The sequence below is a fragment of the Danio rerio genome, chromosome 10, assembly GCF_052040795.2.
Source record: "Danio rerio strain M-AB ecotype USA chromosome 10, GRCz13ab, whole genome shotgun sequence".
NCBI classification, from domain to species: Eukaryota; Metazoa; Chordata; class Actinopteri; order Cypriniformes; family Danionidae; genus Danio; species Danio rerio.
Window position 1 is genome coordinate 26,682,275 of NC_141030.1, and position 13,011 is coordinate 26,695,285.

The window sequence follows — 13,011 nt, forward strand, 5'->3', positions numbered from 1 at the left end:
AAATACATACTGAGCCTTCATGATTAAATGTTCATTTCCCTGCAGTGCATCCTGTAGAGAATGACGCGCCACGTGACTACTCTGTTGTACGATGCCGTCTCAAGTTTAACTTAATTACAGTATATTAATGCATTATGTTTAATGTTCAAGTTTAACTTCATTACAATATTAATGAATTGTTTAATTATCAAGTTTAACTTCATTACAATATTAATGCATTATGTTTAATTATCAAGTTTAACTTCATTACAATATTAATGAATTATGTTTAATGTTCAAGTTTAACTTCATTACAATATTAATGAAATATGTTTAATGACCAAGTTTAACTTCATTACAATATTAATGAATTATGTTTAATGTTCAAGTTTAACTTCATTAAAATATTAATGAAATATGTTTAATGACCAAGTTTAACTTCATTACAATATTAATGAAGTATGTTTAATGTTCAAGTTTAACTTCATTACAATATTAATGAATTATGTTTAATGATCAAGTTTAACTTCATTACAATATTATTGCATTATGTTTTGCTTTGATGAAATTAAAGAAATGCAATAAAGAAATCAGATTTTTTAAATGTTTTTTTTATTTTGAGGATTCAAAAAAACAACATCAAAATGAATGTGCACAACGTGCCCCTTATCTGGACAAAAAGCAGTGCAATAAAACGCAGCCTGCCATTTCCATTTCAAGATCAGCTCGAGTCATTCCTGGGAATGTGCTCAACAAGGAAGGGTCAATCTCCAAGGGTGTGTGTCAAGGAAAGACAGTCTCGTTTTTTCCTTTCGCAACTCACAAAATCTGCTCTCAAATGCAGTTTGCATATCAACGATCGCACCTTGTAAATAATCACCGTTAAGTTAGTGATCGGGATAGGCTTCTTTGAATTCTCTCAGGGAGGGAAAATGAGAAAGCGTGCCCCGCTGTACATCTTTGGCAAAGACAGCTTGCGCTCCATGGCGCATCACACAGCCGCCGGTTTGTTTACAACAGCTACCTGCCTGGCATCCCGCCCTGCTGATAGAAACGTGTGTCGCAGGCTATGACGCAAATCTTCGTTGACAGAAATGTTGAAATTAAATATTCTACACACTTTTACAGCATTGGAAAATGTTAAGATTGTTTGTCCTCCTATAGAAACCATATTAAAACAAAAAATATATTTACCTCCCTCATCGTTTTCCATTTTCAAACATGTTTTGAAAAAGTTTCAGGGAGCCACTAGGGCAGCGCTAAAGAGCCGCATGCGGCTCTAGAGCCGCGGGTTGCCGACCCCTGGATTAGGTAATCCGGTTTTCCTTTTGAAAAACCCATTTTCAAGATTTGATCCAATCCCTTATCCAAAATCCTAGTGGATTACTTTTGAAAAACCGGCCCCTGCAGATAAAATATTATACGAATTACTGAAATTGCTAAATTCCTGACAGCATTTACTCAACGTTAAATGTTTCAAACTTTTGAGTTTCTTTCTTCTGTGGAACTGAGAAGATATTTTGATTATTTTTGATATTTGATATATTTTGAAGAAAGCTGAAAACCTATTGGTTTTCACAATATTTATTTTTCCTACGGGTGACTGGGGGTCAGTGGATACAGGCTTTCAGCTTTCTTCAAAATATCTTCTCTTGCTTTCAACAGAAAACATTGGGGTGAACTATCCCTTTCATTTATTTTACATCACCAATGAAGTACCCTATTTCTCTGATATCTGACATCTATATTTGATGGTGTGTCTTTTGTAGAAACTGAAAATCTACAGTTTGAGGTTTCTCATCTGGCCTGCTCTGTCTACTACGGTGCGTTAAAAGACCTGCCCGCAATGGTGCGTCTGTGGTGGAACAGCCAAGAGAAACGCATCTTCAGCATAGTGGATAAATTCACCAGCAAGTACGTCAGCGGCATTTTGTCTGCACAGGAGATCAGCTCAGTGCAGTCCAGCACCGTGACCTTTGAGAACATGACGGTGAGTTCAGGGTTTCAGAATTGCTATGTGTTCAAGTGTGTTGTGATCTGATGTGTGTTGTCTTCATCAGGTAAAAGCGCGTTCAGCCACGCGGGAGGTGATAGCGACGTACTCTGTGGAGGATGTTTTCATTGAGCTGGTGATTCAGCTGCCGCAGAACTATCCTCTGGGCTCCATCTTCGTGGACAGTGGGCGGAGAGTGGGCGTGGCTGTGCAGCAGTGGCGCAATTGGATGCTGCAGCTTAGCACATACCTTACTCACCAGGTACAACCAATAGAAATCCTCTCAGGTAGAATTTGCAAAATTAAAACAGTGATCCATTTAAAGGTGAAGCATGTAAGTTTGACACCCAGTGGTGAACTAGGTATTGCATTCCTGGATCAAAACACGTCATCGAAGATTAAGGACCAACAGGAGTGTGCCTAACTATCGAGCCTAAAGGCTGATTTAAATCCTGTTCTAAATAGAAGCAACGGCTCCCGATAGAAGTAATATTTTCATATTAAAAGGAGTTGTTGTCCCAACCAATACCTGGAATTTATATTTTAGAAACGGCTTCTATTTTTTTGCAGCTGAACAACAGAAAACTTTAACAGTGATGACCTCAAGTACACCCTGTGTCTTTTATTCAGTGTTAAATGCTAATAATGTGAGTTTGAATGCTATTTTACATGACATGTATAGCCATACTACTGAAACCAGCAGCAGATACAGTTTAAGTCAGAATTATTAGACCCCCACTGAATTTTTGTTTCTTTTTTAAATATTTCCCAAATGATGTTTAGCAAAGCAAGGACATTTTCACAGTATGTCTGATTATATTTTTTCTTCTGGAGAAAGTCTTATTGGTTCCATTTCTGCTAGAATTAAAGCAGTTTAATTTTTTTAAAAAACATTTTAAGGTCAGTATTATTAGCCCCTTTAATTTTTTTAATAGTCTACAGAAAAAAAGCAGAAAATCAAACCAGGTATTTGAGAAAATTCACATTATTTTAACTTTTTTTGTCCTTTGTCCTTTTTGTCCTCTTTTGTCCAACAAATAATTTCATACAGTCCAGTTTTACGTGTATATACTTTGTGCAAATTATTATATATAATAAATGGATAATATCTAGGTGTTAAACTAGAACATACCATTAAACATAACCTTGACCCCTATAGATATCTTCTTTTTTATACCAAACACTTTCTCAGGTAAGAACATAATGTAAAGGATATACAAGGCATGCAAGAACATATTGTAAAATAAAGTGCAACCATTTATACTTTCAGCCAGTCATTTTTATTAATAACAGTAATTAGAGCATAATTAACATTATTTTTTGAAATATGAAATGTCAAATCTGTTATTAAAATATGTATTTTTGTTAAAATAATAATACTTTGATATTATTTTTTAAAAATTTCCCCACGTTTATATTCGTCTAGAATTTCCTGAACACTTTTTAAAGCCATTATAAATGTTTGCTTTATCAGTTGAAGATAAAATAACTGAGGGTAGAGCTAAATTCCCTGTGTGATTTTTGATTAATGTAAGTGTAGTATCAGTAATCTTCAGAATCAGTCGGCCCAATAATTGACTCTGTTTTCAATAAAGTTTCAAATGTTTGCTGAATGCTCCTGCAGAATAAGCATAAAACTCCAGTAAAAAACTGCTGCTCCATCTTTCTTACTTGTCGCCAAAGGCAACCGCGTAATAATAACTTAAAACAGTCCAATACAAAACAGCACAAACCATGGCTAATAAATAGGGGGACAAAAATCAACAAATGTCCCCATAAACTAAACATATCAGCTTATGTATTTCAAGCATTTGAATAATAGATAATGAATAAATTGCAATTTATTCTTAAAGTATGAAGAACAACTGAAAATGTCCAAACTAATTGAGGCAATGTGCTTGTGTTTGCTAGAATGGTAGTATACTGGAGGGTCTGTCGCTGTGGAAGAACAATGTTGACAAGCGTTTTGAGGGGGTGGAGGACTGTATGATCTGCTTCTCTGTCATTCATGGATCCAATTACTCGCTGCCAAAGAAAGCTTGCCGTACCTGCAAAAAGAAGTTTCACTCCGCCTGTCTAGTGAGTGCCACACACACACACAGTATCATGCTCTGCCATCGTTCTTATTTTTAGATGAATGTTTGTAAAACAGATCAGTCTTGATGTTTTAGGAATATACATCGGTTAAAGTGAACATGAAACTCATTCTGCTTCTGTAATTCAGAATATTCAGCTGAATTCACACAGTAAATAGACTCAATTTTAATGTTCATACTGATATCAAAGCCCTGTAGAAGGTCACCGGTGCACTTGAAAATGAATCATTTCCCTTATACAGTCTTTCTCCATTTATTGCTTCAATTCTGCAGATGTTTCAGTATCAGCAAAAACACGCAGCCTTGAATGTTCTCAAGCGCTTCTCGTTCCTCAATGACCGCTTGTTTCCATTTCCTTTCATTCCACAGTATAAATGGTTCACATCTAGCAACAAATCCACGTGTCCTCTTTGCCGAGAGACTTTCTTCTAAACTCTGTCTCCATGGACACCGATAATAGGTGAATGACGTCCTCGGCGAACAGCTGACTCGGAGAGAAACGCTCGGTTGGTTTGTTTGTACATATTGGTTTTGCTGCGCTGCAAATTACTGTGGCCTTTTAGTTTTGAACTGAAGTGTTCAACAACTCCACAAACAATGAAACAAATAAACAGTCTGATTTTCAGAAAACATTGCACCCAACTGGAGGAAAGGAATCTTGGCAAGAGACTGAAGAGTGAATAAGCATTTGCATTAATGGCCTTAAAAGAAGAGTTCATTGTAATATGGACGTTTTGTCATTATTTACTCATCCTTGTGTCATTCCAAACAGTTTCATGCTATTTTTATCAGGTAAAGCAACAGAATTTTGAAGGATCCTGACATTTCTCCACAACAGCATCTGTCAAGCTTCCAAAAACAAACAAACATAAAAGTAGATTGTATAAATTTTATGTGATTTGTCATGGCTTGTTATTTTCTCAAGACATTTTTTAAAACACAAATTACACTTGGAAAGCTGGGATTGATAAATTAATCACATCACAAAATGTTCATTTTTGAGTGTTTAAATTATATTTAAAAAATTAGTTCAACTAAAAATTCTGTTCTGTCTAAAAAATCATTCTGTTGTTCATTTTCAACTCTGATTTTGTTCCAAAAGTCTGAGACTCATTTCACTTCATTCATCTTTGAAATACAAATAAAGATATTGGTATCACTTTATTTTGATGGTTCTTTTAACTCATTTTGTTGAATTTAAGTTACATTGCATCAACATGCCAACTAATTCTCATTAGATTATAAGTAGACTGTTAGATTAGGGTTAGGGTTAGTGCAGGGGTGCCTAAACTCCTGGGCCAGTGTCTTGCATAGTTTAGCTCCAACTTTCTTCAACACACCTGCCCGGAAGTTTTGAGTATACCAAGAACGAGCTTGATTAGCTGGTTCAGGTGTGTTTACTTGGGGCTAGAACCAAAATAGGAATGACACTGGCCCTCCAGGACTGAGTTTGGACACCCCTGGGTTAGTGTAAGTTTCTTATAGTCTGTTAAATGTCTGTGGACAGCTGATATTAAGCAGACTGACTACTAATACTTAAATAAGAAGTAATTGGGATGCAGTTGCTATGCAACTTTTATTCAACAAAATGGGCAGAAAGGACCATCAAAATAAAGTGTTAACAAGATATTTTAGATTAAAATCAGAGAGCTCTCTTTTCCTTCATAGACAGCAATGGTTCAGAGACGTTCAAAGTTCAGAATAGCAACCGAAACATTTTCAAAACATTCTATCTGACTTCAGTGGTTCAACTGTAATCAAACAAACTCCCAAGAACACGTTTGTGTGCCAAACTAATTTTGTTATTGTCTATATTCAGCAACCAACATGCAAGCGTTGTATTGAATATTGTAAACTCGCACCATGATCACATTGGTACACAAAGTGGCACACAAAAGTACTCTTGGAGAATATTTATTATTTATCTGATTGAACCACTGAAGTCACATGAAATGTTTTTAGTTTCTTTACTGGACTACAATCTCATGACCGTCTGTGGAGGGTGAAAGAGCTCCAGGATTTCATCTAAAATATCTTTATTTTTGTTAGCCTTGGGGGATTGGAACAACATGAGGGTGAATAACTAATAACAGAACAAAATTTTTGGGTGAACTAACCCTTTGATTGTCAGAGGTGAGTCGATGGGTTATCACATATAAGGTTGCATAAATTTGCCATTCACATACAGATTGATTTCTGGGGAAATCTAACAGCTCATAGCTGATGTGGAAAGTAATAAATAAACAAATGAATATGGGACCATATGAATGAGCTGTGTAGAAAGTAGTTGTGGCTTTTAATCCCAGTTTGATGATATTTTGTATAATGACACACAGTGCTGTATGCAGCAGAGTTTTCTGCTTGCTTTGATCTTTAGTTGTCATGGGTTGTGTAATACGACTCGATCTGTGCTCCTGAAATACGGATGTTTATCGTACTTTTAGCCTCGCTGTTTGTCATAAGTCATTTTGCGTAATCTACTTCTGTCAATCACTCAACCTGTGCACATTGTCATGGTATCGGCTTATCTGTTGAAGCTTTTGGGTTAAGCAAGGTTAACTGTGGTTTGCATTGACACCGGGAAGGCATGCATTAAAGAATAATTACAGAGGCAAAAAAAGGCTGGTGATCAAAGCACTTCTAAATCCATCTGCTACTCGGATATTAATATTTAATAGACATTCCCACAGACGAGCCACATGTATTGCATGCTGCAGAACACTACCTGAAACAAATATGAACAAAACCATGTGTCTCCTCTAGCCATGTTTAAAATTTAAACTCGTTCATGTTATTGAAGCTTTTGTAAGTATATGACAAGTGCGACAGGAAATGCCTTTGATCTTCAATCCCATATGGCTGTGGGCTTCCTCTAGACAAGTGTGACCAAGCGGTTAACACATTATGCTCACAACCTATGACTATAGAGAAGGATTTACTGGAGTACTTTGACAGAAATAATAGACATAATACGTTACATATTATGAGATTTGTGTCTTTAGTGATATTTCATTGTAGTTAAATAGTTGTAATCAATATTTAGCACTGTTTATGGCAATCTTACACAAATCACAAATATCGAAATGGAAGTTCAACCAAAACTTTCAATTAAGTTAATATTACTCACTCCTGTGTCATTCTCTCCCCCTGAGGCTTTTTTATCTTTAGAAGACAAATGAACATTTTTTTAGATGAAATCTGAGAGTTCCCACATCATAGACTGCAGTGATCCAGACTCAAAACAGACATACAGTACATCCGGAAAGTATTTATAGTATTTATTTTCCAAATTTATGTTACAGCCTTATTACAAACTGGATTCAATTTATTTATTTATTAAAAATTCTACACACAATACCCCATAATGACAATGAGAAAAAAAAAATTTAATTGTTGAAAATTTTATAAAAATCAAAAAGTTGAAAAATCACATGTACATAAGTATTCACAGCCTTTGCTCAGTATTTTGTTGATGCACCTTTGGCAGCAATTACAGCCTCAAGTCTTTTTGAATATGATGCCACAAGCTTTTCATGCCTGTCTTTGGGAATTTTTGCTTCATTCCTCTTTGCAGTACCTCTCACGCTCTTTCAGGTTGGATGGGAAGTGATGGTGTACAGCCATTTTCAGATCACTCCAGAGATGTTTAATAGGATTTGAGTCTGGGCTCTGGCTGTGCTCATGGGAACTTTAAGAGCAGCAGAAATTTTTCTGTAACCTTCCCCAGCCTTGTGCCTCAAGACAATTCTGTCTCGTGGTCTACATACAATTCCTTTGTCTTCATGCTTGGTTTGTGCTTTGACATGCACTATCAACCCTGGGATGCCTTTTCAAATCATGTCCAATTAACTGAATTTACCACAGGTGAACTCTAATTAAGTTGCTGAAACATCTCAAGAATGATCAGTGGAAACAGAATGTACCTGAGCTCAATTTAGAGCTTCACGGCGAAGGCTGGGAACATTTGCGTACATGGGATTTTTCAAGTTTTTTATTTGTAATAAATTTGCAACAACTTCAAAAAAATCTCTTTTTTACATTGTTATAATGGGGTATGTGTGTAGAATTTTGAGGAAATAAATGAATTTAATCCATTTTAGAATAATAACATAAAAAAAATGTGGAAAAGTGAAGCGCTATGAATACTTTCCGGATGCACTGTATGCCTTCAGTGGTTTGTTTATAATAGTTTGTGCATAAATAAAAGAAAAATGAATTCCTTTATTACAGTTTCTTCTCCTTAGTGTCAGTACAGGGCATGCGTTTATATGTTACTCCTCAGATGCACCAGCCTCCACCGGGGTGACTGAAGCTCTGCACAAGACTTTTGGCCAGCGGAGAAATTAAAATGGTCGTGCCCAACTGAGTCTGGTTCTCTCAAGGTTTTTTTTCTTCACTCCCATCAGGTGAAGTTTTTTTTCCCTCTCCGCTGTCGCCACTGCCTCGCATGGTTCAGGATTGGTAGAGCTACGCATCGATGAATTGCTCTTCAGTGTTTGAACTCTCAGTAATGATTAAATCACACTGAACTGAGCTAAACTGAACTGAACTGAACTTAAACACTAAAAACAACTACCCTGATCTAGTTACTATGACCATTTATGTGAAGCTGCTTTGACACAATCTACATTAAAAAAGCGCTATACAAATAAAGCTGAATTGAATTGAATTTCAATCAGAGGAAGTGGCCTATGGCAAGCTGGCAAATATAACACTGCCAAAGTTCAGGATAACGCATTCCACAGTAATGTGTTACTGTATTCTAATAACATTTTTGAGGAACACATTAACATAGCCAATTACATTACATTAAATTGTGTAATATTGTGTAATTTGATTACAGTTCATAAAGTAAATGTAATTGCGTTATATAACAAATATAGTTTTTAGAAGGAAAAAATGCTTCTTTTAAGCGTTCTATGACAACACTCGTCACCAAGGAGGACACCAGTGCTCAAAAACACTGCGGTCCAACTCAGCTCAAACAGGCTAAATGGAATTTTTGTAAAAGATTGGGAGTGAAGGTATCTTCTGAATGAAGAGAAGTGTAACTGCTTATAGGGCCTTTCACATATTGTGTCTTTTGCACTTTGTATGGAATATACACATTGCGGTAGACTATTTACCTAAGACAAACACAGAAAAATGCCACTGCAGTGTTTGAGTGTTCTATGTCAAGCTGCTATGATCAACCCTTTGTGATTTTTTTCAGTGAATATTAAATTATTAAAAAAGCTGCAGTTTATTTAGCATTTTTATAGGTATATTTATATGTTTTAAAAGTAACCTAAAAGTAAAGTAATAAGTTATCTGATTACTTTTTCCAATAAGTAATTAGAAATGTAATCAGATTACAATTGTCCAGTAGTAGTCTGCAATTTGTAATCGATTACTTTTTTTGGTCCCACTTTATATTAAGTGTCCTAAACTACTATGTACTTGCATCAAAAAATAATTACAATGTACTTACTGTGTTCATAATGTATTTGAGAACACTCGTGGTGCTCTTGAGTTGGGATAGGGGTTGGGTTATGGACAGGTTTGGTGTTATGGGTAGGTTTAAGGGAGGGTTAAGGTGTAAGGGATGGTCAACAGTGTATTTACAAATGTAACTACAGAAGTTAATTACAGATGTAGTTACATACAGGTATTTAACCAAGCATAAGTACACAATAAATACATGTATTTACACAATAAGTACATTGTAGCAAACTATTAATTCCTGTGTAAGTATATATTAGTTAAGGCCACTTAATATAAAGTGGGACCTTTTTTTTTTTAAAGTAAACACTGATCACTGCACTGTGCTTGTGAATATGCACATTATACTAACACTGAGGAGAAGCTGTTGAATAAATGATAATTATTTTTTATCTGCATATGAAAGTGGACTTTGAATGACTAGGAGTTGACAATCTTTCTGCCTTTGGAGAAAAAGAGAGTGCTTAGACCTCACCTAAAATATCTTTTTTTTTGTATTATCATGCCCGTAGCAGGCCTACTAAATGGGATGGTTCTTTTTTCCTCAAAAAGGACCTATTGACCTTTTTGCAGTGATTCGCCTCAAATTTTGAGGTTCAAATCTTGCATTTCAGTGACATTTTAAGTACTGATTTGTGCTGGATTAGGTTGTCGGATGGTTATGATAAATACAAATGTGCATTAAAACTGTTAGCTATTATTGTTTTATATATAATGTAATGAGATTAGAATTTAAAAAAATTAAAAAATACAAATTTTTAAATGCTAATTTATTATAAAATATGCTAAAAAACAAACAAAAAAAACAATGGAAATCTGTTAAAACTTCATTTAAATTAAATAGCATAGGCAAATAACAAACTAGCCAGCTCATTTCCTCAGTCAGAATTTGTCCATTTAAATAATAAAAGCCTTCTTTTGTTGATTCTTCTTCTTAAAGCCTTCTTCTATTGGTTATTTTCACAATTTAGGATGCCATAAATTCTGGACTTTGTCAGGAGTGGGGTCTTTCGAACCCCCTGAACCCACCCTGCCTACGAGCCTGGTTCCAATAATAAAAGGATTTATTTATTCATATTTATTTATTATTGGGTGAACTAACCCTTTAAGTTATATGACTACTGTATAAAACACAGATATCCCCATGTACTGTATGTCTCGAATGCAAAGCCTGCACTATATAACTATCAGTCATCTTCATTCTGTAATGTCGCCAGTATCTGTTGCCCTATACGGCGTGACTGAGGCTTATCTCTGGAGAGAGGATGGAGCAGAGGTCCCCAAAACCAGAGAGAAAAGATCATTTTCTGTTGCATGCGGGGGAAGCTAATGCTTCTGGGTGCAGAGTGGAAGGATTTAGAGCTCTCGGGGAGATTTAGCAGCCTTATCTATGATAAAAATCAATAGCGGTAAAGACTACAATGAGCACCGGGGAGACGGGATTGTCGGAAGGCTCAGGATATATTACGTGAGGAAACGCATGTGTTTTCGTCCCTTTCCTGTGCTAATAGGACTGCCGTAACGGTTAACAACGTGTCAGAGAGAAGTTGGAGGAGTATAAAGGAGAGAATGAGAAGAAGAGGAGAAAAGGTCAACGTTCTCAAAATCGCAGGGAAACTTTTTTCAGAGTTCACACGTATAACGAGCTCTGTCACAACAACAGCGCCTGATTTCCTCTTGCAGAAGCCTTTTATTGGATTTATTAAGCCCAAGATGCCAATAGCAATTTCAGCGTTACTGTAAAATGCTAACCCCATAGTTGCTCGTTCTTGGAAACATGACCAATTAGACGCCAGTCGCTGGCGCCAAAATGGCAGTGCTTCTCAGGTCTGTCTGACTCGCATTTGAGTCATTTACTGCTGTAATGGCGTCTTTGTTTTCATTACGCGCTTGTTTGGATGCCATTAGGTGATTAAACATGACAGATGTATTCACAGGCGTAGTCTGAGTGGATGTGGTGTTTAAAAGGCCTCAATACCCTAAAAACAGGCCCATCACTGTTCATAAGCTTTAAGTGTTGAGAAGGAGACTGCTGGTATTTTCACATGGCAGATATGGTTTAATATGAACCACTAGGTGGGAGCATTGCATCTCGTAATTTTGACATGGAATTTGATGCCTTTTTTCAGACTTTTATATTACATTTGTTTGATGTCAAATAGGGTTGTCGCTTAAAAAAATCAAACCAGAGAGATCAGCAAAAAAGTCCAGTATTTTCAATGGGTAGGGATAGAAGGGATAGATAGGGCAGGGATAGATAGATAAATGGATGGACGGATGGATGGGAGGATCTAGGTGATGGATTGGTTAGATAGACATGAGGTATATGTATATATATATATATATATATATATATATATATATATATATATATATATATATATATATATATATATATATATAGTACTTATAAAGATATTAGATAGATGATAGAGATGGATACGGATGGATTTAGGGAAAGATAGTCATAAATATGTGCATCTAGAATATAGACAACATATCAAATGATATATTTAAAGATACAGTTGTTTGACATGTAAATGGAAAAAGACTTGGTATAGCTGAACTCCAGAATGGAATTCAAATGTAATGCTGATGGTTAAACCCATTGAGTTTCTTGCTGTACAATGGAGAAATGCTTCTTAGTGTTCTGCATTATGGATCAACAAACTCGCTTTGTTAAAGCCGCAAGGTCTACGAATATTCTCTCTATCTTACAAGAAAATTCATATAATCTTAATGCAATCAGTGTTGTTCCTGCCATTTCACAATGTGTGTGTGACAGAAAGCGTAGGCAGGGACAGAGCTGCATGTTCAATTTTCAGCATAATGCTGCTGTGAGAACTAGTGCGCAGGGCCTAGTTAATATTCAGTCCATCCTGACCCATTTGAGGACTGCTGGTACTCCCAGAGTTGTCACGCCTCAGTTCAGTGCTGTAGGCTTCTTTTCAGCTCTCTAAATAGCAGCATGTCACTGCTGCTCTGCCAGCACAATGAAACCAGGCCAGCTCTCCTCCGCCTTCTTTCCACTTTCATTATTGCCATTAAAGTAGCCAATTTGCATGGCCAGTGGTTTGGCTGACCCCTAGTGGAGACCAGCTCTGCTGTTCTGCCTTTTATTATTTTTTCTTTCGTCTAGTTCTACTCCTGGCTGTGTTACGAAGTGCCCTTGTTTGACGAGGAGGTCACTTCCCACTCTCACTGTTTTTTTGTTTTTTTTTGTATCCACTGGCAAGAGAAAAGTGAGGATTTATCCAATCTCATCTCTGGGTTTGGCTGTTGGCTATAGACAAATTTTGCCAGTTGGGAACAATCTCTTTGCAGTTAATTCTTTTGATTTCTATTGTACAAAAAATAATGTAGTTTAGCCGAAGTTCAGAGCATATGTGTGTATATATATATATATATATATATATATATATATATATATATATATATATATATATATATATATATATATAT

At 36.0% G+C, this 13,011-nt stretch overlaps 1 protein-coding gene across 3 annotated transcripts in view; it reads left to right on the forward strand.

Moving 5' to 3' along the window:
• The window catches only part of ltn1 (listerin E3 ubiquitin protein ligase 1), a 44,383-nt gene extending 37,872 nt beyond the window's left edge, over window positions 1-6,511 (forward strand). For all 3 annotated transcript variants that reach the window (XM_087270557.1, XM_087270556.1, XM_087270558.1), the window contains exons 27-30: window positions 1,749-1,969; window positions 2,040-2,234; window positions 3,884-4,051; window positions 4,438-6,511. In XM_087270557.1, coding sequence (XP_087126683.1) covers window positions 1,749-1,969; window positions 2,040-2,234; window positions 3,884-4,051; window positions 4,438-4,500 — 647 coding nt within the window. In that variant the 3' untranslated portion in view covers window positions 4,501-6,511. The remainder of the gene's footprint in view (window positions 1-1,748; window positions 1,970-2,039; window positions 2,235-3,883; window positions 4,052-4,437) is intronic.
• Window positions 6,512-13,011: the final 6,500 nt, after the last annotated feature.